Source organism: Barbus barbus (genome assembly GCF_936440315.1).
Source record: "Barbus barbus genome assembly, chromosome: 33".
Lineage (NCBI taxonomy): Eukaryota > Metazoa > Chordata > Actinopteri > Cypriniformes > Cyprinidae > Barbus > Barbus barbus.
In genome coordinates this window covers 1,171,860-1,199,751 of record NC_136761.1, presented here as the reverse complement: position 1 = coordinate 1,199,751, position 27,892 = coordinate 1,171,860, and the positions used below count along the sequence as shown (strand labels likewise).

Here is a 27,892-nt window from a genome sequence, read left to right as displayed (position 1 = left end):
GGGGGCCGGGATTCTGGCTCTTCTGAGTTTGCAGAGGAAGTAGAGACGCTGCTGTGCTTTCTTGGCCAGTGCTACAGTGTTGTTAGTCGCACCGTTGATGGTCAGAGGGGCATGCTGAGTGTGTACTCTCCTGAAGTCAACTACAATCTCCTTCGTCTTCTCCACATTCAGAGAGAGATTGTTGTCACTGCACCACCCGGCCAGGCGGCTCACCTCGCTCCTGTAGTTTGTCTCATCGCTGTTGCTAATGAGACCCACCACAGTTGTGTCATCCGCAAACTTAATGAAGAGGTTGGAGTTGTGTGACGGTGTGCAGTCGTGGGTCAGCAGAGTGAAGAGGAGGGGGCTCAGCACACATCCTTGGGGGGCCCCAGTGTTCAGTGTGATGGTGCTGGATGTGTTACTGCCGACCCGTACTGCCTGAGGTCTCCCGGTCAGGAAGTCCAACAGCCAGTTGCACAGAGAGGTGTTGAGCCCCAGCTGGACCAATTTGTGAGTGAGCTGTTGAGGGATGATTGTGTTGAATGCTGAACTGAAGTCTATGAACAGCATCCTGACATATGAGTCTTTTTTGTCCAGATGTGTGAGGGCTGGGTGGAGGGCAGTGGCAATGGCATCATCGGTCGAGCGGTTGGACCTATATGCAAACTGGAAGGGGGGGGGGCAGACTTGATGTGGTGCATGACTAGCCATTCAAAGCACTTCATGAGGATGGGAGTGAGTGCTATTGGACGGTAGTTATTGAAACAGGATGGAGATGATTTCTTTGGGACTGGAATAGGGATGTAACGATTACCGGTTTGACGATAAATCATGATAATATTCCCCACGGTTAGTATTACCGTTTCATATTTTAATTATCATTAAAACCGTATTCGATTACCGCGATCTGAACATCTCACGATAAATAAATACTGTCCAGCATAAAGCAGAGTGTAACAGTGTCACGAGCGCACGGCAGCAGAGTTTCATTCTGAGTGAAAACAGGGCGGAAAAGCTGGGAGGTTTTAAAAGAGTGCTGAGGGAATTATACAATTGAATATATCAGTGAATTAATTATATGAATGTACCTCTGAAGGATCTGACTGTCTTCAGAAACGATTCGATGGCATTTTGTTTTCATCTAGCTCCATGTAATACCTAAAGGAAGTGTTCTTAAACAATACTGCTTTGTTCGCGGAGTTCACGGGAATCAGCTGTTATTCAGCTTTTCCATATAAAGCGCCACCTGCTGTCAGAGAGTGGATTTACAGACACTTATTTACATTCAGCCTGTGTGCAGTTTCTGTCTGGCCAAAAAACAGACCAAATTTGCATGACCTGCTGTAAATATTAAGCGGTTGATGAAAAACAAGCTTATGTGGATTCTACACATTTAAACAATTCAGATAAGCTATATAGAATTATTTATGGAGCAGATAAGTGGAGAGAGAGTTGGACTCGTAATCCAAAGGTTGTGGGTTCGAGTCTTGGGCCGGCAGGGATTGTAGGTGGGGTGAATGTCCAGCGCTCTCTCCACCCTCAATACCACGACTGAGGTGAGACCCTTGAGCAAGACACTGAACCCCCAACTGCTCCCCGGGCGCCGCAGCATCGGCTGCCCACTGCTCCGGGTGTGTGTTCACTACTGTGTGTACACTTGGATGGGTTAAATGCAGAGCACTAATTCAGAGTATGGGTCACCAAACTTGGCCACACACCACTCCCCCGTCCCCTTCCCCTTATTAATCAATTATCATTTTGACTTAACTCTTTTCTTTAAAGGCTGACATGTGAGGTTTACCTTTATATGAAACTTTTTCAAAGCTTTATTTGAACATTTACATTATTTATTTGAACATGCTATTAAACTGGTGTCAGTCAAGTTGTCATTTAAAATCCAGACCTCATTGGTAATGTTATTGTTTTAGTGATTATGCAAACAAAAAGTCATTTTATTTGCTGTTTGTTGATTTAAGTATAAAACTTGGTGAAGTGATTTATGTGTCGGTACTTTTTGAACATCTGCAGCACATTTTAACAATACCGTGATAATACTGATAACCGTGATCATTTTGGTCACTATAATCATGATGAGAAATTTTCATACCGTTACATCCCTAGACTGGAATGATGGTGGTAGCTTTGAAGCATGTGGGGACAACGGCCTGATTTAGCGAGATGTTGAAAATGTCTGTGAAGACATCAGTGAGTTCCACTGCACAGTCTCTCAGTACACGCCCAGGAATGTTGTCAGGACCCGGAGCTTTGCGTGCATTGATCCTGCTGAGGGATCTTCTCACACTGTCCAGGGACAGCGCCATCACCTGGTCGCCGGGAGGAGGTGGAGTCTTCTGTGCAGTGGTGCTGTTTTGTGCCTCAAAGCGAGCAAAGAAGGCATTCAGCTCGTTCAGCAGGGGGATGGTGCTGTCACAGGTCTGTGGTGGGGGCTTGTAGTCCGTGATGGTCAGTATCCCCTGCCACAGTCTCAGAGTGTCTCTGCTGTCGCTGAAACGATGGGCTATCCTCCTAGAGTACTGTCTCTTGGCCTCTCTGATGCCACGGGAAAGGTTGGCCCTAGCTGTCTTCAGGCCCTCCTCATCTCCAGCTCTAAAGGCAGCGTTCTGAGCCTTCAGAAGTCTGTAGACCTCCCCTGTCAGCCACGGCTTCTGGTTGGCCCTGACAGTGATAGACTTTGTGACCGTTACATCATCAATGCACTTGGTGATGTAGGCAGTGACAGTCTCTGAGTACTCTTGGAGATCCGTAGTGTTGTTGTATGTGGCAGCCTATTTAAACATATTCCAGTCAGTGGTGTCAAAACAGTCTTGAAGTACCTCTGACGACCCTTCCGGCCACACTTGTATCTGTTTGTGTATTGGTTTGATGACTTTGACGAGCGGTCTGTATGCAGGCATTAGCATGACAGTGATGTGGTCTGAGGCTCCGAGGTGGGGGAGGGGGAGGGCCTTGTAAGCTCCTCTCTGGGTGGTGTAAACAAAGTCCAGAGTATTTTTTCCCCTTGTTGGAAAGTCTATGTGTTGGTGTATTTTTGGGAACACACTCTTTAAGTCTGCGTGGTTGAAATCCCCAGCTAAGATGAGAAAGGCATCTAGGTGGGCTGTCTGTTGCTCACTGGTATGCTGGTACAGATCATTTAGTGGCTCATTCCTGTTGTTGTTGTTGGAGCTGGGAGGGATGTATACAGCAACGAGCAGTATAGCTGTATATTCCCTCGGTAGATAGAACGGCCGGCACTTAATAATCATAAACTCCACCAGGGGTGAGCAGTGTTTGCAGACCACAACAGCGTCGCGGCACCATGCATCATTGATGTAAACACAAAGCCCGCCGCCGCGGATCTTACCTCCCTCGACGAGAGCTCTGTCAGCTCGATAGCATGTTAGCTGGTCGAGCTGTATGGCGCAGTCCGGTACGCTGTTGTTAAGCCATGTTTCCGTAAACACAAAAGCACAACAGTCTCTTACAGTCCTCTGAGTAGAGCGAAGTAGTCGGATGTAGTCTAGTTTATTGTCCAAAGAGCGTACGTTCGCCAGTACGATGGTGGGGATAGCTGGCTTGTGTGGGTTGGCCGCTAGCCTAGCTCGGACACCTCCGCGCTTACCCCTCTTCTGCTTCCTCTCACACCGCTTGTAGCGCCTCCGCTGTGGGCGAGATGCAGTAGTGGGGGTCGGTGGTGGAGTAGGCCTTCGGAGCAGACCGAGGTCCCGCAGCTCTTCGGAGTGCGCTGAGTTTAACTCTAAAAATGTGATTCTGCCGACATCGAGTAGAAACTCACGACTGTATGCATGCTTAAAGACAGGTAGACGAGACGAAGATGTACAAAAACATTGCAACTTACAAAACAAAAAACACGAAAACACCGTTCTGTCGGGAGAGAGAGAGAAGCCGCTGCGTCTGTGGGCGCCGCCATGTTGTTACTTGTTTTTCCATAAACCATACTTGTTTATGCTGTCCATTCGAGTAGCTCAACACATGACTTCATGCTCAAACGATTATCCTGCACTCCAGCCTCTGCCATCCATCCACAGCTTTCACTCTCCATCACCAGATACTGATTCTATGCAAGCTGACTCCATCTGTGACCGTCTGACAGACAACACAGACCAGTGTTGCCAACTCATTTTCAGAGAAAGTTGCTAAAGGAAGGTCGACTTGTTGCTAAAAGTTGCCAAATGACGTTGTGATGTCATTGCGTAATCATGACGGAAAATGATGTCACAACATCAAATCTGAGCAAAAAATTAATTTTATATACAGTCATGGCCAAAAATATCGGCACCCTTGTAAATATGATCAAAGAAAGCACTGAAAATTAATCTGCATTGTTAATCCTTTTGATAATTTTATTTAAAAAATTCACAAAAATCTAACCTTTCATTGGATAATAAGAATTTAAATTGGGGGGAAATATCATTATGAAATAAATGTTTTTCTCTAATATACATTGGCCGTCAATTAACGGAATCCTTTTATTAGCTAGGTTTTGAAACCTCCATTTCCAAGTTTAACAGCTCTAAATCTTCTCCTATAATGCCTGATGAGGTTAGAGAACACCTGACAAGAGATCAGAAACCATTCCGTCATACAGAATCACTCCAGTCCCTTTAGATTCACAGCTCCATGATGGTGCTTCTTCTCTTCAGTTCACCTCACTCATTTTCTACAAGGTTCAGGTCAGAGGACTGGAATGGTCAGCAGAAGCTTGGTTTTGTGCTCAGTGACCCATTTTTGTGTTGTTTTTGAGGTTTGTGTTTGGATTATTGTCCGGTTGGAAAAGCCAAACATGGCCCATTATAAGATTTCTAACAGAGTCAGTCACTTATTGATTTTTTATCTGTTGGTATTTGATAGAATCCATGATGCCATGTGTCTAAACAAGATGTCCAGGACCTCCAGCAGAAATATAGGCCCACAACATACAGCAGTATACAGCAGATACTTTTTATCCCTGTGTTCACCAAACCCATCTTGAGTGTTTGCTGCTAAAAAGCTGAACGTTTTAGTTTCATCTGACCATAGAAGCCAGTCCCATTTGAAGTTCCAGTCGTGTCTGATAACTGAATATGCTGCAGATTGTTTATGGATGAGCTAGGATAATTCATTTCTTGAAACCCTCCCAAACAACATGTGCTGATGCAGGGAATGTTTGACAATATTTTTTAAGGTTTTCTGACCCCAAGACTCAACTATTTTCTGCAATTCTCCAGCTGTGGTCCTTGGAGAGTCTTTAGCCACTCAAACGCTCCTTCTCACCATGCATTAGGACGATATAGACACACGTCCTCTTCCAGGCAGTTTCGTAACTGTTGATTGGAATTTTCTGTTGATTGGAAATTCTTAATTATTGCCCTGATGGTGGAAATGGGAATTTTCACTGCTCTAGCTCTTTTCTTAAAGCCACTTCACTAATTTGTGAAGCTCAATTACCTTTGGCTGCACATCAGAAATAGATTCTTTGTTTTTTCTCATTGTGATGGACGATTAAGGGAATTTGGGCTTTGTTTTCCCTCCTATTTATATTTCTGTGAAACAGGAAGGCATGGCTGGATAATTTCATGTTCATAATCACCCTGAAGTGCTCAAAATTGTGAATATGAATGGGAATATACTTTACAGATATTTTACTCATAAGAATTTCTAGGGGTGCCAATAAATATGTCCAACGTGTATTTGAGAAAAAACATTTATTTCATAATTATACCCCCCCCCCCCCCCCCCCCTCATATTAAATTCTTATTATCCAATGCAAGGTTAGATTTTTGTGATTTTTTTAATCAAAAAAGATCAAAAGGATTAACAATGCAGATTAATTTTCACAGCCTTCTTTAATCATATTTACCAAGGGTGCCGATATTTTTGGCCATGACTGTATGTTAATTTAGATTTGTTTGTAAAATAATATGCATAATATAATATTAAAATATAAATAATTGTATTTTTAAATACATTGAATTATTAAACACACACATTTTTGAATGATTACAATTTTTTTTTAATAGCTAGTAATACGACACATTCTCAACAATAATGCTTTAAGCAGTGTGTTAGTAGTTAGTATGTTACACTCTGAGAAAAGTGTAAAAATAGGGCACAATCTACTATGTAAATATGAAAGAATTTTCCTATTGGTTGTTTACCTGCATTTTAAATTATGCATTGTGTTTTCAGGCTACAGGGTTATGATGGATAATGTCCTGTAAAATTACTAGTATATTTTCAATTTTTCTTACAGTGTACTAACTGATCAACAATCACAGGTACAAGCTACTAACAAAGTGTATCATAAATGAACAATAATTCAATTATTAAACTTCAATTATTATTATTATTAAATTGAACAATTGCAAAAAGCAACTAACTCAATTCATGTGGTGTGTGTACTGCTAGGCATCTTTGGCTTTCTTCTTTTTGTGTAATTTGGATGGAAAATGTGTGTCTTTTTATTTTCTGAGTCACTTATCAAAAGTTGCTAAAAATTGACAAATAAATAAAAAAAATCACTAAATTTGTCTCTAGATGCTTTTAGAAGAAAAAGTTGCTGAAAAGTTGCTCAGTTGAGCAACACTGACACAGACTTCAGTATCGTCTCTATTGTGGAGTAGGCGGCCCTCTCTTTTCTGAATGTCCAGTCATTCCTCCTCGCACAGCGGTGAGTGTTATTTGAGTTATTTAATTCATACTCCATTGAATATTACTGTGGTTATCATTAGTGCGTCCCACTCTCTCGCAGTCAAATTCGTTGTCGCCTCAGGCTTGGCATGGAGCTTCTTCTCCACCTCCACCTCCATCCGGGACACATTGAAAAAGTCAAGAAAAAAATGTGTAAAACCTGTGTTTGTTAAACCATTTGTTAAGTTAGACTCATAGTAAACTGTAAGCTCTATATGTTGCTGTTTGTACTGCTTAAATTAAGCACCAGATGCTGATTCTGCAATAGATGCAAAACAAGTGTATTTCTGTAAATACATAAAAACACACAACACTGTATTTTATGTAAACCAATAATGTTAAATAATGCAAATATACTTTTATTTGTTTAATATCACTTTATTTACCAGTGTTTTTGCTGTTGACCTTGGATCAAATTCAAACATACAAATAACTGCAAATAATTTGAACATCATAACTGTGGCTAATTTATTTTTTATTTTTTTACTTTTATTTCTGACATGAGAATGCTCAAAGGTCATTTCATCAGTGATTTGTTTGGCTTTTTTGTGTCGTGTATGTGAGAACAGACCTTTCAAATTTTATTCAGAACATGAAATTTCTAAGCTATACCTGAACTTGTCTCATTAAACCTGTATGTAGTCATTTACAGTGGCTTAGTCATTTAAATTAAAACAGAACAGAAAGTACAAGTTCATTTTCACTCTTTACTTTAAAGCATAGCACATCATTACAGCTGACAAAATGTAAATTCATACTAAACATTCATAAGAAAGTAACTAAGGAAGTGCAATATTACTGAACACCAATAGATTAGATTATATAATTATGAGTTAATCACATAACTGCTTAGGTGTATCTATAGACATGAGCTCATATCCTACAAACCGATTTTCACATCCCATGTATTCTTACATTGTCTACGTTGCACTGTGCCAAATGTAACTTGTTAATTTATCACCAATAAATGAATGCAGCTGTAGGCTATTTTCAAATTTAAACCTGATGGAAAATGCAGAAAAGATGCTGAACAAATAGGATCATTAATTTCAGTACGTCAGTTGTCTTCGTTTACAGCAATAGAAACGCTATGAATAGGCATTGCAATCAATCACATAAAAGGTTGTTGGACACATTCTCAACAAACAACATTAAATGGGCCATCATCATCGATCAGATCACTTTTGAAAAGCACTTGTAATTTAAAGCAGGAACACTGCTCTGTAAAGGCTGTGGATTCCATTGCATGGGATGTCATCAGAGATAAAGGAGAACATCATACTGGTCTTCTGCTATCTGCTCTGTCTCCTCAGTATTGAGGGTTTGAGTGTACTGGTTGTCCATAAGAGAGCAGGATAGAGCATCTCTCTTTTGTACTGTGCCCAATGTACTCAGTCCCACCTTTCCCACTACTGCACTACAAAGACAACTATTTGCTAAATTTTGCTGTCTCGTTATTCACATTCATTTACTGTAAATTTAGCAGAAGGACTGAAGATTTCAACAGCCGTGGAGTTTCTTCTGATGAGCATACATAAATACATGTGTAGTGCACTCTCTATGCACAGCATTGTACACAAGTCTTAGGCCATGTATATACACACACACACACACACACACACACACACACACACACACACACATATATATATATATATATATATATATATATATTAGTGCTGTCAAACGATTTATTGTGATTAATCGCATCCAAAATTTATTATGTATATATAAATACACACACATACAGTATATATTTCAAAAATATTTACATGTATTTACATGTCTATATTTATATTAATATAATTTATGTTATAAATAAATATATTTAATATATAAAAATATTTTTTTTCTGAAATATATACATGCATGGGTGTGTATTTATATATACATAATAAATATACACAGAACACTATTATATTATGTAAATAAAAACTTTATATATATAAAAATTACTAATATATATATATATATATATATATATATATATATATAGTAATTTTTTCATGGCCCAGGAGTTCTGTACATTACACCTGCTCATTATTTGCCATAAACTACAATAATAAATAGTATTTAGTGTAGCTATTACAAATGAAAAACAACAAAAAAAAACCTCAAATACAAAGCATACGAATGGTTTCAGTGTGCTTACTACAGAGTACTTATGTAATCATATAATACAATCAAAAATAACCCCCTTTGGAGGCAAATTCAAAAATCTACTTTACCTTTTATAGACATACAAAAACATCTATATTTATCATATGAAATGAGTTCAGTCAATATACAACGTGTGTGATTGATTGAGGAGAGCATGATACGAGATTGTGACACAAATCTTGTTCACTAACACTAGGAATATTGTCAAAGTTTGTGTTCCTCAGATTGACAAAATTACCTCTGAATTAGAAAGCAATACCCTGTCTAGACAATGTGATTGTTAATTGTGTGTAAAGCTTACGATCTTACACCCCACGTCTTAATTTGTAGTGACACGAGTTTGGATGCTCTTCATGCTTAACCTGTGCAGCACATGTCTTTGAACCTTTGACACACATATCAATCTGATGGCTGTCATTGTCACAGCAGGCCAAAGAGCACCAGTATCAGTTCGACTGAATTTGGCCTTCAAAGTGGAGATACAGTAGTAGTGCATGACACACGTGAGCGTCTGGGTGCGATCGCATCAGCCTCGTGATTGTCAGTGATATCCAGAGGGAGGTTCATAAGGTCCATAATAAATACACTTGAGCTTGAACTTCATTGCTGGGAGCCTTGAGACACAGAGTGAACTATTTTTTCCCATTTTTTAAAGAAGCCAGCTTATTGAAGTTTTGCCAGAATGGAGATTGTCCTGATTTGGAGAGGTGGAATTCGACTAGGTCTGAGTGTAGAGGGTCATCGGAGAGCATGAGGGGTCCGTGAGGCGAGGGGTCTGTCGGGGAGACGCACCTGCTCTGGCTCACACCTGCTCCACGCAGAAGACAGAGACATGAGACGTTTGAGACGGGACAAACACACAGCCGCCGGCAGAGAGGGGCAATGCTCAAAGCAACAGAATCGGTGCACAGCTATGATGGATCATGCAGAACATCCCTTAAAATGCACCATGATAACCAGCCACAGTTTCCACATAAATAGCAGAGTTAATACAGTTTCAAAAACCCGTACTTCTGCTTCCATGACAAATTGGATAATACCAAGTTATAATTTATTTTTACAGACATACACACACATGCATATACTGTATATACAGTGGCCCCAAAAATTCATACTCAAAGTCTGAACAGATTTAGATACAAAATATCAAACCTACAAATAAGTGATTTTCTCAGCAACTCACTAAGTGTCCAAATACATTTCAGGGCCACTATATATCATATATGACTGTGTAGAACTGTAGTAACTATGATATTTTGGCAGAATTTACCATAGTCATGACAAAATTAAGTATGAACTATATAGTCATACATACCATGATTCTGAGCAATACAAAATATAGTTTTGTGTTTCCAACTGCATGACATAAGCAAAGCCAATATAAATAGAAATATGTATAAAGATATAACTAGGTAGTTGGATTTCTAGCAAAAAAAAAAAAAAAAAAAAGGTTCCATGGCATTTTGAAACACAATCTGTGTTATTGCTTCAGTTTGGTTGTGTTGAGTATTCTGAGCATTTTAAAGCATAATAATTCAGTCAATATTTACTCACTCTGTTCTATAGCAGTATGACACTGAACACAGAATTAACATCATTCTCTGATAGTCTGTCAATGGCATGTGATTGAAAATATATAAGAAATCAAATATATTATGAATAATAAATAATCATAATGCACACAAATATACTACAGATCATTTTTCACGCTTTGTAATGTGACATTTTTGTTCTTTCAGGTATTCACAGTTATTGCCAGTAATTTTTGGAACTGCAATAATTATCAGCTGTTGCCTTAACAAATATTATTATCTATAATCTTTTACAGACACAATGACAAGAAATGTGACAAGTTACTTAAGTAAAAAATAATTACACTGCAAAAAATAAAAAAAATAGCTTATTTTACTTAGTATTTTTGTCTTGCAACAGTATTTTTTGTCTTTTCTTGTCAAAATATCTAAAAATCAAGCTACTTTTACTAGAGAAGCAAAATGACATAAGATAGCTAGTCTTAATATTAAGATTAAACAACTAAATTAAGTGCATTTTGCTTAAAACAACTAAAATAATCTGCCAGTGGGGTAGATATAATATTCTTAAAACAAGAGCATTTTACTTACCCCACTGGCAGATAATTTTACTTGTTTTAAGCAAAATGCACTTAATTTAGTCTTGTCCACCCATTGTCCATCCATTTTTTAATTTCTCCTTTTCTCTTCTGAAAAAGATAGAAATTCATTCGGCTATAGAAGTGTGAGTAAATAATGAATTCTAATTTTCAGATCAACAATCTCATTAAATATCTATGGATAATAGAGTCTGATTTGACTGATTTAACAGTAGTCTTAGGTTTGGATTTTTTTATAATAGTGGAATAATTGCTTTATTATAGTTGCATTTCAAATTCACTGCCATGGCATTTTGTAGAAAAACTAACTCTACGTTATGCACTCATGAGAATACCTTTATCATTTTCATACCATGTCCATATAAAATGGCCCTCTTTCTCAAGATGATATCTATCAATGAATCTGCAAATTCAAGAACATACTTCACCATTTGTCAGTGAAGCACTGAGGATTCACAACAGTGTAAATATGACACGGAAATATAAACCGATAATGTATAAAGTATTGACTATAAATCAAATGTACATTCACTATATTTTCATGAAAAAAAAGGAATATAAATAGCTGAAAGCAGATATTAATGGGCCAAGCACAAACACAGGAGGTCCATTACATGATAATTGAATGTGATGCAGCGAATATTAGTAAAATTGCTTTAACAAACATGAGTAGAATAACCTTTGACTCATAGGTGGTGCTGTTACATGTCAATACGCTGAAAAAGGTGTACAAACAGAAGTGAATATGTGCACAAAAAAAAAACAAAAAAGTGCAGATGATTCAGTTCATTATGGACTACAGATGCCTGTAATCCAGTTTTATGCAACTGATATTTTACAGTGATTTTTAAGTGTATCGTCCACAATCAGTTATGTTTATAGATTAATTATTAATAACAGTTTGCTATTCGCCACTGCTTTGCTGTTTTGCCTATATATTAATCATTTGAATTATCATAGTATGCTTTCAATTAATTTAAAATGGCAGAGAAGTATAGAATAGTGCAAGCACAGTCTCATTATGACTTGTTATTAGCAAAACAATCACATCATGTTTCCAGTCCACACGGATCAAATGTTCTAAGACACAGCATTGCGGTGGCAAACCTTAAACTTAGTCCTTTAATCTGTGGACCAAATTCACAATGTTTTACCCTAGACACTATACATCAGCTGTCTGTTCATTTTCAGTGCTTGGCCCCTAAAAATATCATCTAATAAATCTCTACACTGTTTACATATTTTTACAAAACATAAATTTAGAACAAACTGTGAAAACGTCTCAGGTTACGTATGTAACCATGGTTCCCAGAAGGGAACGAGAAGCTGCGTCGAAACGCATATGGGAACGCCTTCAGCGTGACCAGGCTTTGAATATGATGTGTAATCAGTCAAACAAGGGCGAGGCGTCACGGGCAGGGTGACGTCACGACCAGGAAGTATAAAAGCACGTGCGGCGGAGCCGGCGTCAGCTTCAAGTCATGAAGCAAGCGCTGGCAGGGATGCCGGAAGTGTGGCTACGCGACGCAGCGTCTCGTTCCCTTCAGGGAACCATGGTTACATATATGTAACCTGAGACGTTCCCTTCCAGGAACTTCGAGCTGTGTCGAAACGCATATGGGAACGAGATACCAACGCCGCCAGACTGACAAGTCCCTGCCTGGTGTCAGGACGAAAGGACAGAGGAGCCGGGAGTGGCTCGGATGTCGAGGTCATAGAACCTAACGAAAGTCAGGGGCGTGGACCACCCAGCTGCGTTGCAGATGGAACACCTGCCCAGAAGGCCTTGGAGGCCGCCACACCTCGGGTTGAGTGCGCTCTGACTCCCGCCGGCGGGGGGAGCTCAGAGGCCTCGAATGCCAAAGCCATGGCACCCACAACCCACCTACTAAGAGAGGGCTTCGTAGCAGGAAGACCCCTCCTAGGCGGACCATAGCACACGGGCAGCTGGTCTGACTTTCTCCACAGGGAGGACCTGTGGATGTATGCGTCTAGTGCTCGCACTGGACACATACGGTTGTGTTTCTCCTGGTCTGGCTCCCCGAAGGGAGGAGGACAGAAGGCCTGCAGTACGACCGGCTGTGGAACGACCGATGGGATTCCTCCACATGTCTAAGGCACGGACAGCGGCGTGACACTTTGACAGCGCGGAGCGAGTCTCCCCTCAGGGAGACCCCCTTGGTCTTGAGCCACCACTGTATAGGCCTCATGTACAGCAGGCCAGAAGGAATCACGCTGGATGCAGCTGCCATGAGCCCAAGCAGTCTCTGAAACAGCTTGACAGTGAATGGCTGGCCTTCTCACACTCTGTCGACTACCGTGAGGATCGACTCGATCCGAGCAGGGGTCAAACGAGCCTGCATTGTGGTCGAATCCCACACTACACCTGGATAAGTGGTTCTCTGAGCTGGAGAAAGCACACTTTCCTTGGCGTTTAGTCTTAACCCCCCAAATCTTTCATGTGGGCGAGAACGACACCTCGATGCCGAATCGCCGCCCGCTCTAATTGAGCGAGGATCGACCAATCGTCGATATAATTGAGTATGCGGATGCCCTGCAGTCGCAACGGGACCAGTGCCGCATCCACACACTTGGTGAAAGTGTGGGGTGAGAGTGCTAGGCCGAGGGGAAGAACCCGATACTGATACGCTTTGCCCCCGAAAGCGAACCTCAGGAACTCCCTGTGAGAGGGAAGGATGGGTACATGGAAATAGACATCTTTGAGGTCTGTCGTGACAAATCAGTCCTCGGACCTGATTTGAGACACGATCTGCCTGACAGTGAGCATCTTGAACTTCAGCTTTCTGGCTGAGCGGTTCAGAAGACTCAAATCCAGTATGGGCCTCAGCCCCCCATCCTTCTTTGGAACAATGAAATACAGGCTGTAGCAGCCGGCGTGGACTTCGTGAGAAGGAACCAACTCGATGGCTTCCTTCCTCAGCAAAGTATCGACTTCCTGTTCCAAGACCAGAGCCTGCTCGGGGCAGACCGTATTCACACAGACCCCGTTGAACAGCGGAGGTGGCCCATCGAACTGGATGGAATAGCCAGCCTCTACCGTCCGCGGGACCCAAAGAGACACATTCGGCAGCCGCTGCCAGGCTGCCAAACGATCTACTAAGGGAATCAGTCTCTCGAGACTGACCTCTGGTGTTAGAGAAGCGGCCAGACTGCTGCCTCACTGCGGCGCACCGGCAGGAGACGCTGTGCCCTGGAACTGCAGGGTTGACAGACAAATCCCCGGAGGGCACCGAGGGGAGACGGTCACCATGTGCCGCGGTGTAAACCGCTCCACCCCAGTAGGGGTCGTCCTCCGTAGTCCTGGGGCTCACCTGTCAGGACCTCTGAACGAACCAGACGCTGTAAGGCAGGACCCAAAGAGACACATTCGGCAGCTCGCTGCCCAATGATCTTCTAAGGGAGTCAGTCTCTCGAGACTGACCTCTGGGTTCAGAGAAGCGGCCAGACCGCTGTCTCGATGCGGCGCACCGGAATGAGACGCGAAATCTGGCGGCTGAGGCGAGTTTCTCAGGCCCGCTGAAATCACAGGCGGAAGAACCTGAGAGTAACACTCGCTGGGACCTGCTGTGCCCTGGAACTGCAGGGTTGACAGACAAATCCCCGGATGGCACCGAGGGGAGACAGTCACCGTGTGCCGCGGTGCAAGCCGCTCCACCCCAGTAGGGGTCGCCCGTCAGGACCTTTTGCGCGAGGAGCTGGTATGCGGAGGAGGCTGGGCCCGCCCAGCAGCCATCTGAGTTTAGAGCGCGCATACCCTCTGCCCACCAAAGATGTTGTAAGCAGAGCAGGAGCCTTCAAAGGCGATGCCGTAGAGGGAGACAGATAGCTCTCAAGCGTCTGTTCAACCCGCGGCATCGCCGCATACCCGCGCTCATTCAGTTCCCGCGGGAATGAATGGCCGGGACGAAAAGATTTCACCCGCGATCTCGACACCTTGGTGAGGAGATCGGGGAAACGGAAGGCTCCTGTGTGGAAGTAGCTCCTCACACTGGGGCGAGAGAGGCAGCGAAACCTCGTCAACGCTCGTCACATCAACCTCCTCGGAGGAAGAGAGACGAAGCGTTGAGCCCTCGTCTCGGGTGGAAGAGACCGCTTCCAAACCGAGAGACGGGGCGCCAGATCAGGCGTGGGAGGAGATAGGGACATGCCCGTCTGACTCTCGCCAGCCAGATCAGCCTTTTTCTCTTTTTTTTTTCTCTCCCTGCAAGCCCCGCGAGCGCAGCCGTCGCTCTGCCTTTTTTTCTCTCTTTTTTACGGCAGAAGCGGGACCGGCTTATTTTTCTCTTTGTGCTTGTGCAAACACTGCAGCTTACAAAGCTCATAGTTATATCATTTTGGGGCGACAGAGGCGGCGAAACCTCGTGAACGCTCGTCACATCAACCTCCTCAGAGGAAGAGAGACGAAGCATTGAGCCCTCGTCTCGGGGGAAGAGACCGCTTCCACACCGAGACGGGGCGCCAGATCTGGCGGATACGGGAGGAGATAAGGACATGCCCGTCTCACACTCACCAGCCAGATCAGCCTGCGAGCCCCACGAGTGCAGCCGCCGCTCTGCCTCGGCAGTAGTGGGACCGGCACCGCATGGGGAGCTCGCGAAGGCACCCTTCTCGAAGAGAGCCCTCCAGGTGCGGAGACCGATTCTGCGTGCTCCGCACCCAGGCAGACCACGCACAAATCGTGTGTGTCCTCCCTCGTGATATAGCGAGGGCAAGGATGCACACACGACTTAAAACGTGGTCTGAAAGCTTCACCCCTGAGCTTGCCCTTGGCTTTGGCATGATACTGAATGCTTTCCACTTAAAACTAGGACAAACAACAGTAAATAAGACTGACACACACAGAGCGCTTCGCTGAATGACAAAAAGCTGACGACGGCTCCGCCGCACGTGCTTTTATACTTCCTGGTCGTGACGTCACCCCGCCCGTGACGCCTCGCCTTGTTTGACTGATTACACATCATATTCAGAGCCTGGTCACGCTGAAGGCGTTCCCATATGCGTTTCGACGCAGCTCAAAGTTCCTGGAAGGGAACATAAATTTAGACATCAATATCAATCAGCGTGTAAGTGTGCATCTTTTCATTGTTGCTTGAATATATTTTTATATAATTTACCGTAATGGCACAATTATTCTGTGATTTCTCTCTCATTAAAGAAGAATCATGACTTGTAAAGATCAAGCACCTTTTTTAAATATATAACTACGATATAGCCCTGATCCACACGATTGAATTATACATTGATGAGCAGCAGTATTTAAAGGAGTCATGACGTGTGGAAACAACTTTTCCTTCATATTATGACATATACAGCGGGTAAAATATAAAGTATTGGACACGTCAGTATTTTCCAACCCAGGTAATCCATACATACAAAGAAAACAAAACAAATAAGTTCAGAAATTAAGTTATGTGTAATAAAATGGAATTACACAGGGAAAAAGTATTGAATTACTGAAATGCATTGAATACTTTGTACAAAAGCCTTTGTTGGTGATGACAGCTTCAAGATGGCCCCCTCAAAATCACATTATATGTCAAGCTAAATATATATATATATATATATATTAGCTTTTTTAAATTTTCTAATTCAAACAAGAACAAGCAGAATAAGAAGTTACCAATCAAAAGAAATCGTTCCTTTGCACTTCAGAGGTGGCACAGAAGAACACAACAGTGGCATACAGGCTATATTTACAGAAGTTTAATGAGGCTTAGAGGTGACATAGATGTTTTAAATTCATAACAATCTCATGAAATTAATATTTTAAACATAACATTTTGAAAAAAAGAAATATTGATTGATTTAAATAACTGAAAGGATAATTTAAAAATGAAAATAAAACTTTCAGTAGGTGGCAGCAAGTCACTGAGTTTATCACTGAATCATTCATTCAATTGATTTGTTTGAACGGCTGATTCATTTAGGAGCTTGTAAGTTTGTGAATGGGTAACTGAATCATTAAATACGATTCGTTTAAAAATGCGTTCATTCATAAACAAAATATTGCTGTGTTTACTTGGAGATGCGCTCATCTGTGACTTTGAAGCTATTTAGAGCAAAATCGGGCAAAATTTTTATAGTCAGACTTCTTGGAAAAACTTCTTGTTTTTTGAACTGTTGTATTAAATCAATCACATTTGCAAACTCCCATGATAATCTTTAAAATCCACTTTAAAAACTCACCTTTCATCGCAATCTCACAAAGTGCCACTTCACAATGAATGTTTTATTTCCATCGTGTCTTTGCGATACATTACTCAACGCTGCAAAAACATGCTGTAGAAACCTTTGAATCTCTCTTGGGCGCAAAATATGCTGATTGGGTCAGTCGCAATGGTGCTTCTAAATATATATTTTTTCATATTTGCACCACGTAGTATTTCTTGGTTGCACTGCAGAGCCCTGGGGGAATGGGTCGCGAACGCAAGATAACGATTGTTATTATGCAATCTGTCATGCTTTTCCCCCCACTAGTGACGCCCCTGCATGCATTGCTCATTTTGGCCCATTCTTCCACACAGTCTTCAAATCTTGAAGATTTTGTGGTCTCTTCTATGAACTCAGATCTTTAGTTCTTATTTTCTATTGGATTGAAGTCAGCTGATTGTCTGGCCGTTTTAGCAGCTTTATTCTCTTGGCTGTGTTCGGGATCATCTTCATCATCCTGGTACTGTAGGTGTTGGGACTGAACCTAATATTAATTTCCACTGACGAGGGGCAGGATTGCTTTCTAATTACTGATAGATTTCAGCTGCTGTCTTGGCTTTCCATGCCTTTTTTCACCTACCTTTGTTCATGTGTACTTTTTCCCTGTGTCAGTCCATTTTATTACACAGAACTTAATTTCTGAACTTAGTTTTGTTTTATTTGTATGTATGGATTACTTGGGTTGTTACCGACATCTGGTGAAAATTTCATGTCAACAGCAGCTTTAGAAATATATTTACTGCAAAAAATGGTGAAGCGTTCAATACTTATTTTACCCACAGTAAGAAGTCATTGTACAGCATTATAAAAACATACTGTAATTTTCACAACTCAAAGTGTCCAAATCACACAAAAGGAGCATTTGCTCCTTTTAGTATCAAGAGAAAAAACCCCTGTAATTAGAATTGTGATTAAATTAAGGGCTTTTCTGCTTATGATGAGAGCGTTCACAAGAGCGCAGAAGGAAAGAGAGTACACTGATGCACTCAACAACAATAACAATTATGAATAAACCTTTAAAAAATAATAAAAACAACATTCCATGACCCCTTTAAACATTTAAGTATTGTTTTGGGTATTTTCACCTTTATTTTAAAGGTGAACAGGATTGAGAAAGAACTGAGAAGCTTTTTAAAACGTAGTTTATTATTATAACTGAAAGCATCAAATCGACTTATTGTCATAATGCTGACCACTGTAGCTCAGTTAATAGTCACTGCCCAAACAATGAGCCTAAAGAGAATACGTTTACTCTGTCTACACCGGTTTACTAGAGTAAAGCAACAATGAGAAGACAGGAGTTAAAATAGAAAAATGTTGAATTCACCTGGAATCGCTTTGTTGTCTCACCTTTCTGTTTGGCCACTTTACGCACCGTCATGGCAGCCTGTCGTTTCTGATATTCAGAGATCTCAAAGCCTAAACAAAACCAACAGCAGAAGATAAATTCTGTAGTTTTTACTAAATAATTTTGGCAGCTGTGGTTCCCAGAATAATTTTGTCAAACAAAATACAGAAAAAAACACATTTACGGCCAAAAACTGTACATTTTACAGTGTAAAACTGTAATTTACAAAGAAACAAATTTAATGTAAACCAGTAAATTCAATGTCAATTCAATATCTGTTTTGTACCTTCATCATACTGACAACCACCATAATAATGCAGGTGGTGAAAGAGAAGGCCACATGAAGAATCAAAGCTCATCACACATAACTTCACCACAAGCAGAAGTTTATACTAATATATAGAAGGTGCACAGAGTCATTCATGCAAACACAAAACACCATCATGGCAACACACAAAACTTAAATAATGGGTAACACTTTAGAATACTGATCCTTTGTTAATGAATAACTACACAGGAATAAGTCACTAATGCACTATTAACATATGTAAGATATCAGAGACTGAATCAGACAATTTTAAGATGCATCAGAACATTGAAACCTGAGGAGCTGGAATGCAGAGAGGCCTTAAGGAAACAGGACGTCATAAATCTAGTTTGAAGCAAGCAATCTAACCAGCAAGCCTCTTTCACAAAACAGCTTGCAACATTGAGACAAAAGAACGCTTATTGATAGTTCCAATTCAGGAAAGAGACTGTCAAATTTGGGGCAAGGAATCAAGACTGATGTTCAAAGAGATGGCTGTCACATGTAAACCTGTGATAGGAAATCACCAGCTACAGACTCTCTTGGGCAGGTCTTCCCCCATACCAGACAAAACAGACTTAAATTCCTTTGTCTAAAAGAACATGCCTTCGTTCTCCATAGAACTACATAAAATACTTTCATTTTGAATTTTTAATGAAACTAATCATTTCTATGCATAACTGCATATTGTGTATGTAACACACATTTGAATATCCTTGTTTTAATCACTCATTGTGTATGTAGTGGTAATAGCTGAAGGATTAATATTCATGTTTAGTATGTAGGAGTTTGAAAATGTTTCTCCCAATCAATTCTTTGTCAAATGCATCATAGTCTTGTTATAGAAATCATGCTCAAAAGGTATACTTTGCAAGAGCCTGTAAAGTTCAGACCTCTGACTGAACAGATAACACACTGATTTATGATTTGGTGGAGACACAAAGCAACTCCCCAAGCAAGGACAGTATCTAATTGGTCAAGACATCCAGATGGGACGGTCTGAAAACAGAGTTTTAAAGCTCAGGACACCATCTTGGCTCCTCTTGGCTCTCTTTTTTTCTTGGTTATCTCTCTTGTCACTCTCACTCTTCTTCGTAAAAATGCTCTCGTAGTTACTCTCTTTCTTCACTTTTGCCACCGCGTGCTGCTCTTTGAGCGTGCTCTGGCCCACGTGCCATAATGAGAAGGAAAACAACTTAGTCTCGTTACATCCTTTTATTCTTTTACTTTCGTTTCTTTTCTTTCCATGGAGTTTCGTGTTCTAATGTAAGTTTGCTACAAAGTCCAGCTCCGACTGCACTCGCTTCAAACTTCGACCAGACCAACTCCACATCCTCAGCCAACGCCCAAGACCTCACTTCAAAGACTACCGAACTTCCAGCCAATCAGACACTTCGGGGAACCCCCTGTCTACAACGACGACACAACCCCGTTACACAGGCAAAGCAAGCAAGTACACCTCCAGATTCTAACTGAATCAGGTGCAGTTAATATGAATTTTAGCCTCATTGAGAAACTCAAAACGAGGGTTAAATAAGTGATTGATGGTTGTTCAGGTCTATGCAATTGAACATATTGCTGTAAACTTTTCATTCTCTTAAACTCATCCTTTCCTCACTTTCTCTCTTTCTGCAACGTGTGAATGCTTGTGTTCATATGTTAGATTGGTTTATTTCTTAGGTTTATATAAATAAAATCTGATTTATATTGAAAGAGAAGTATCTTGTGTTTTCTGCTCACAAGTTAATGTCTTAATCTGCCGATCTAGTTACAATGCTGTTTACTAGTGTTTTCACTATATTTTGGATTTTAATATCCAGTGCAGAGTTTGTTATACGACTCGTTTAGTGAATCGCCGTAACACTGATTCTGTTCAAATCCATATAAAATCATAAATGATTCCCTTTGAGCTAAATTAAACTATTTCTTTAAATTACATATTAATATTACTTGTATTACGTTACATATTGTAGTAACTAATATTACCTAACAAGAAACTCTGATTAATGAATTAGTAAGTAATAGTGCTTAGTTGAATACGGTAGTTCACTATTAGCTAATCAATAACTATTATTTTTTCATACCTCCCTAAGAACTACTAAGAACTACTGTATACAGGTTCATAATTAATATGAATAATGCATAATGTATAATTCATTCTAAAGTAAAGGTCATGGTAACCCACTAATGACTCAAGTATTACCAAATTCTTCAGAAGGAATTATTAATTATTTGGATCAGTATTTTAAAGTGAAGATCCTGATAACTCCCTAGTAACGACTGAAATCAATGTTAGCTTTTGGGAGTTTTGTAAAGTATTGGATAGTAACTATTCAGGTGATATTACATCCTTCTAAAGCAATTACTAATTTTTTGGATCAGTATTCTAAAGTGAAGATCATGATAACTCACTAACATTAGGGAGTTATGATGCTTTTCACTTTAGAATAATGATCCAAGTAATTAGTGGCTCTTTTAGAAGAATTTTATCATTCAAATGAGTCATTACTAGTGGGTTACCATGATCTTCATTTGAGAATTAATTATACATTATGCATAATTCACATTAATTATGAACCTGTATACAGTAGTTCTTAGTAGTTCTCCAGGATATATAAAACAAATAGTAGTTATTGATTAGCTAATAGTGAACTACCAGTTTCAACTGAGCTCTATTACTTACTAAATCAATAATCAGAGTTTCTTGTGGGTAATAGTAGTTACTACAATGTTAACAGTGCATTAGTCACTTGTTCCTGTAGTTATTCATCAACAAAGGATCAGTATTCTAAAGTGTTACCAAATAATGCAATAATAACTTTCCTTAAACAACAGAAGATGTCACATAAAGCCCAAATGTACACAACCGATAACAAAAAACTATTAAAAAACATGATTATTTAAACAAAATACTTTCAAATGTGGAGTGTCACGCAGGGAATTCTGGGAATATCAGTCTACAGTTTTTGACTGAAAATTATACATTGATTTGTTCTTTTTTACTTCTAAAAACTGTGACATTAACAGCATTTTACTGTAAAATTACATGAAATGTCTGGTTCGATCTTTTACAGTTTATCCCTGTATATAGTACGGAAACTTACTGTTAACCTATTAACAGTTTTTTTTTTCCGTAGCATTTTTACAAAATTTTACAGTTAAAATTTCACTTATTTTTTACAGTGTGAGGAAGGGTGATAGAAAAGGCACTGTACTTTGTTGTGCACTGAGAACATACGGAAACTCTTTTAAAGGGGATCTATTATGCAAAAATCACTTTTATAAGGTGTTTGAACACAGTTGTGTGGCCGCAGTGTGTGAAAACAACCAGTCTATAATGCTAAAAATCCACCAACTCATTTTGTTATAATCTAAATAAATCATAAGCAGTCTCTCAGAACGAGCTGTTTCAGATTCTCCCTCTGTTCACGTCACCGAGGGGGAAAAGCCCCGTCCATCTGTGACGCTCTCTGCTCTATTAGCATAAACACAGTCCTGAGTGAGAAATATATACAGTCAGCGCTAAAGAGGCTTTACAAGTGTTGTGTTTAGGGATGCAGTAATGAACATAGGAGTCTCCATAATCTCCCCTCAGCTGAGCCGAGGACACTGTGGTTACATTTCATTTTCAAAAGAAATATCCCGGAAAAAAACCGTAACGTCCCCTATATGTTTAGGAATCAATACCAACGCTTCATGCGCAAACGTCTGCTTCAGACAAAGTAAGTATCACTCATTTGTTTCCCAAATTGCCCTTCTGAAAGAGATTCTTGTCACTCTGTAAGGCTAATTGCTAAAGCTATCATTGTCTCTGTGTGTTTTCACTGATGCTGCCTTCAAGTTCTGCCAGAATGATCGTGAATAGGAATGTAGTAGTTAAAAGATGCAGATGAAAGCAATGTGAGTCGATAGATTGAAGTTGTCGAGCTCATAATCACGAGTGGGACTTATAAAGTTTGTGATCGCATGAGACCAGCTATGTTGTTATTTTTATCCCGCCGTGCTCCCGTCTGTGTAATTCATAAATGTGAATTTATTATGCACAGTATAATCAGATGATTGTCTCTGAAACAGAGTAGTTTTCTGTAAAGGGGAAGTGGTGGCCTAATGGTTAGAGAGTCGGGCTCGTAATCCAAAGGTTGTGGGTTTGAGTCTCGGGCCGGCAGGGATTGTAGGTGGGGGGAGTGAATGTCCAGCGCTCTCTCCACTCTCAATACCACGACTGAGGTGCCCTTGAGCAAGACACCGAACCCCCAACTGCTCCCCGGGCGCCGCAGCATAAATGCTGCCCACTGCTCCGGGTGTGTGTTCACGGTGTGTGTGTGTGTTCACTGCTGTGTGTGTGTGTGTTCACTGCTGTGTATGTTCACGGTGTGTGTGTGTGTTCACTGCTGTGTGTGTGTGTGTTCACTGCTGTGTGTGTTCACGGTGTGTGTGTGTTCACTGCTGTGTGTGTGTGTTCACTGCTGTGTGTGTGTGCACGTTGGATGGGTTAAATGCAGAGCATGAATTCCGCGTATGGGTCACCATACTTGGCAGTATGTCACTTCACTTCACTTCTAAAGATAACAGGCTTGTATTAATAGTGGACTGTTTATTTGTAAAGGCTAGCACTGCTAATGCTCATTTGCATAAAAGCAACACACTCAAAATCAGTGCATTTTGGCTCACACCCTAAAAGTGGCAATTTTAACAAGCTGTAAAAATTTATCTGTGGTATATTGAGCTAAAACTTCACATATACTCTGGGGACATCAGAGACTTATTTTACAACTTGTAAAAGGGGCATAATAGGTCCCCTTTAAAGCAGCAATGATAAATAGAGTTGATGGATGAGAATTGGAGGCAGTTTACCGATTTTTTCATCCTCCTGGACCATCTTGCGCTCCTCGTGAAAAGCCCTCAGCCAGCGGATCTTCTCCTCCGGCTTCTTGGCCAGGAAAACGTGGATATCCTCGCTGTCTCTGTTGTGCAGCTTGAAGGCGTTCTTCACGCTCACAATAAAGTCGTCGTCCCGTCCATCAACGGCATCTCTCACCGTGTAGCGATCCATGTCAATGCGCCCTTTGTAGTAAAGAATGTCCCGGCGTATCAGGTCCTGAGAAGAGATGCAGAGGCTCATTAACGACCATGTGTGCTTGCCACACGACTGTGTGTGAATGGAATAAATACAGACTAACGGTGGAGCAGAGCAGACATTTTACATTTTACATTTTCTATGGGAGCCAAGCTACAGATTGGCAGTGTGGCAGTGGATTGCAGAAGGCTGTCAAGAGAATCCAAAAGCTGAGAAATGGGTTTGAAAATCTGGATTTATCTATAGATCTATACACAATGTTTGGACAACTTTATTGTCACTAGGTTAAAAAATGTATCAAACTGACACTGTATCTTTTCTTTGATCTCTCCGACAGTAATTATGTATGATTATACTGTCAGTGTACTGAAACCAAACACAGATCACACACAGTGTTGGGTAAGTTACTTTCAAAAAGTAATTAACTACAGTTACTAATTACTTTATCAATATTGTATTTAAATTATTTTACTAATTACTCTGTCTGAAAAGTAACTTAGTTACTCAATAAGTAACTTAATTATTCAAATCGCTAATTAGGCTACATCTTAAAATCCATATAAACCTTAATAGAAATTAAACTCTTTATTCTTTTGTAGGTAAGAATAAATGACAGAAATGATCTTCTCTGCTGAATAAAGCCATGTCAGATCGCGGGCTTCTTATGAGGTAAATTCCTCGTTTTCGATTTGAATTCATTCATTTAAAAGTAAACACTTCAAGCTTTTTAGATTCTATTGATTTTAGTCTTATATGTATCTGAGTATTTAAGGTTTCTCTGTGAATCAGGAAAATTTGAAAGTGAGCGCGGAGGGTTAAAGCCGCTGCATTCAATTTTATATTTAGACAGTAAATTTAGATTTCAAATTCTATATTGATTTTAGAACTTTTGAAATTATTTACTGTATGTAACGCAAGTACTTTATAAGTAACTATAAATGAACAGTAATCCCTTACTTTACTTTTTCAGTGGACAAGTAATTTAATTACAGTAACGCGTTACTAAGTACCCAACACTGATCACACACACTTGATACTAACTCGCTAACGTAGCCAGACTTGTCACAATGAAAGCCTCCAAACCACATTTGTGATCTGAATGAAATATAGTAATATGTCAACTCCAGCACAATTGGCAGTTTATGAAACAGACGGCTCTGTCTGTGCCTCACAGCGACTGGCTGCCACCCACTCAACGTTTCTGTGAAGCTGAGCTTTTCTCAACTTTTGGATGCGTTCTCTGATCAATCCCTCCCACAATTCCTCACTGAAAACACTCGCTGATCATCAACCCCACCTCTCCTGCAATTATATATCTTTATGCACCTGTAAGTGCCACATTTTTACATAAATGTTTTAGTAAAGTTCTCTTTAAGTTTCCAGCTGGTGTGATGTGTCACGTTGATATAAACACACCACCATAACTTCTATGTTGCCTGAGCTTCAACAAGCACATTTACATCAAACATAAACTCCTGTGACTGAGCTTATGGAAGATGGATGGAATAAAGCAATGCTTTATTGTTAAATATTACTATTGCTATTTTTTCTTACACACACACCTACCCATACTGTCCTATTGTTTTTGTCAATACAATGAAAGTTTGTCAAGTCTATTCTTGTTTTGATTATTATTATTTGATTGCTGTTTTGCACTCTATTCATTTATTAACTGCTTGTTTCATAAAAACAAACCTAACACTAGCTTTTCTAATCTTTTTGTATTCTATCTATTTGTTTTCTTTTTATTTATTATACAATTACAAAAGCAAAAAAGGCCTCTAACACTAGCCTGCTCTATTCTATCTGTTTTCATTTTATTTATTATATAATAATAGTAATAATAATAATAAAAAAACTGAGACGTGTTATAGCACTTGCATATCATTGCTCTTTTGTTGGTTTTGATTGTTTCTATTGTAATCATTTGTAAGTTGCTTTGGATAAAAGCATCTGCTAAATGACTAAATGCAAATGTTTTGGACTCCAGCGAGTTTCACTGCTTGGACAAAAACAGGTGGCAAATTATTCAAAATATATAGTCATATGGATTTGCAACAAGATTGTGAATAAATAACTGAAGTTTTCATGTAATGGGATTTTTAAAATCTTTTTACATTTTCATTGTGATTTATTTTCATTTTTTCATTGTGATTTATTTTCATCTTTCTTGGTTTTTGTTTAATAAAAAATAAGATGCAAAGGGAAAAAGATACACATATAATTATGTTATGAAAGAATGCTGTTGCAGCAAATCTTGGAAATTAAAATACATGAAAAACAAGGACAAAAGAATACAGACAATGATAAATTATATCTCTCTCTTATTGCAAAAATGTGAAAGATTGCTAAATACTACATATGTTGTAGACAAAAAAAAAAAGGACAGAAAAGGATCCTCTGAGCAGATTTATTGTGACATATTTTATGTAGTCTTGTTATTTGGGAGATTTAATAGAGCGCGATACAGAAACGTGTGTGACTGAATTGACTCGTTAAAGATCTGCAGCGGTTTGGTTTAGCCTCGGCCAGCAGCTACATTCACTAATCATTTCCACATGTCTATTTTGTGCTATTTCATACTTATTTTAAAGAAGATACATCTTGTACCCAAGAATAGAACTCTGCACAGTCTGGACATTCTGACAACCAACTTCATAAGGCTTTTTGGGAAAGGTATGCTAGACACTTGGTCCAACCTAAGCATTTACAAAGCTGTTTTTTGAAGTTAAAGAAATACATAAACTAGGGGTGTAATTGTACATGTATTCATACCGGACATTTTCACGACATGTCGCCATATACTAACGCCTCAGTTCTAATGGCAGCACGATCATGCCTTCCTCTTTATTTCTAGTTTTAACGCAAAATAAACATGAACGAACATCTCACCCCTCACGTATTTGCTCAATTAGTGTTTCAACCATTTAAAGACATCATTAAAAACGCTTGTAAACAAAATGTCACGTAGTATTAATGTACCTCAGGCAAGTCATCAGTGTCCACATCTCGTTATTTGCTAGAGAAATTAAGTCTTGAGAAGAGCATTTTGCAAAATATTAGACTATATTCTTAATTCAAGTTATGACAGCCACTCTGTAGATTACTATATTTCAGCAACTAATTGAAATTGTATAATTTAGAAGTTCATTTTAAAACTGCATAATATGCAATTTACATGTTCGCATACAATTGCTTTTTATTTGAGTGTTGATTATTATATAGTTAATCCTTGTGCACCCTTATGGACATATTTGTCCATTTTAGTTTTGTTTGTTTGGTTAATTTTGCCTGTGTTAATGCTAACTGCATAAATTTTGGCTCAGGTGTGTATTTTTATTGGAATTTTAATATTTCACCCTCATTTCCTTTAATAAATCTGTTTTACACTGGGTACAAACAATAGTTCCTCTCAGCGCCTTTTGGACAAAAATGTCCCCTTTGAAACCCATTAAAACAGCTATTTTTAATCGCAGTGCCGTTTAACTGGAAAAATGATGCAATTTTTGTTAATAGACTTTCATTCTTTTGGCAAGGCTTCAAATTCTTTTTTTTTTTTACCAGATGGTTCCATTTTTTCAGGTTTGGTCTATAAAGGGTATATAAAGCAAATACTTGCTTTATTCCTGTTTTCTGCTTCTGCATATTATAGAGCCAATTGGATAAATAATGCAGCTATAATTGTGTGGGTGTGTTGGTATGCATGTCAGAGTGTGGTTTGTATGTGTGTCATAAAAATGTTTTCTTTTAATTTGAGAGATTAACTCTACTGCAAATCACAAATCCAAGCACTGTGTGCATCAGCAGAGTTTTGCTGGCATCTAATGGGGAAAATTTGGTACTGCGCCCAAACAAAATCTTACTGAAAGCTCATTTTTTGCGATATCAACCTCAAATTTGGAACACAACTAGTTTAGATTCTAGCAGGTTTAGAGTTCAACATGTTTCATATATAAAATATTCATC

The 27,892-nt window shown here is 39.6% G+C and overlaps 1 protein-coding gene across 3 annotated transcripts in view; it reads right to left on the bottom strand.

The window, feature by feature from the left end:
* Nucleotides 1-9,347: 9,347 nt before the first annotated feature.
* The window catches only part of LOC306853641 (rho guanine nucleotide exchange factor 9-like), a 48,454-nt gene continuing 29,909 nt past the window's right edge, over nucleotides 9,348-27,892 (bottom strand). For 2 of the 3 annotated variants that reach the window (XM_079391198.1, XM_079391196.1), the window contains 3 exons: nucleotides 23,704-23,947; nucleotides 18,545-18,613; nucleotides 9,348-9,640 (listed from right to left, as the gene is read on the bottom strand). In XM_079391198.1, the coding sequence (XP_079247324.1) occupies nucleotides 9,465-9,640; nucleotides 18,545-18,613; nucleotides 23,704-23,947 (489 nt within the window). In that variant the 3' untranslated portion in view covers nucleotides 9,348-9,464. Of the gene's footprint in view, nucleotides 9,641-18,521; nucleotides 18,614-23,703; nucleotides 23,948-27,892 lie in introns of all 3 variants that reach the window. The other variant, XM_079391197.1, reaches the window with a different exon arrangement.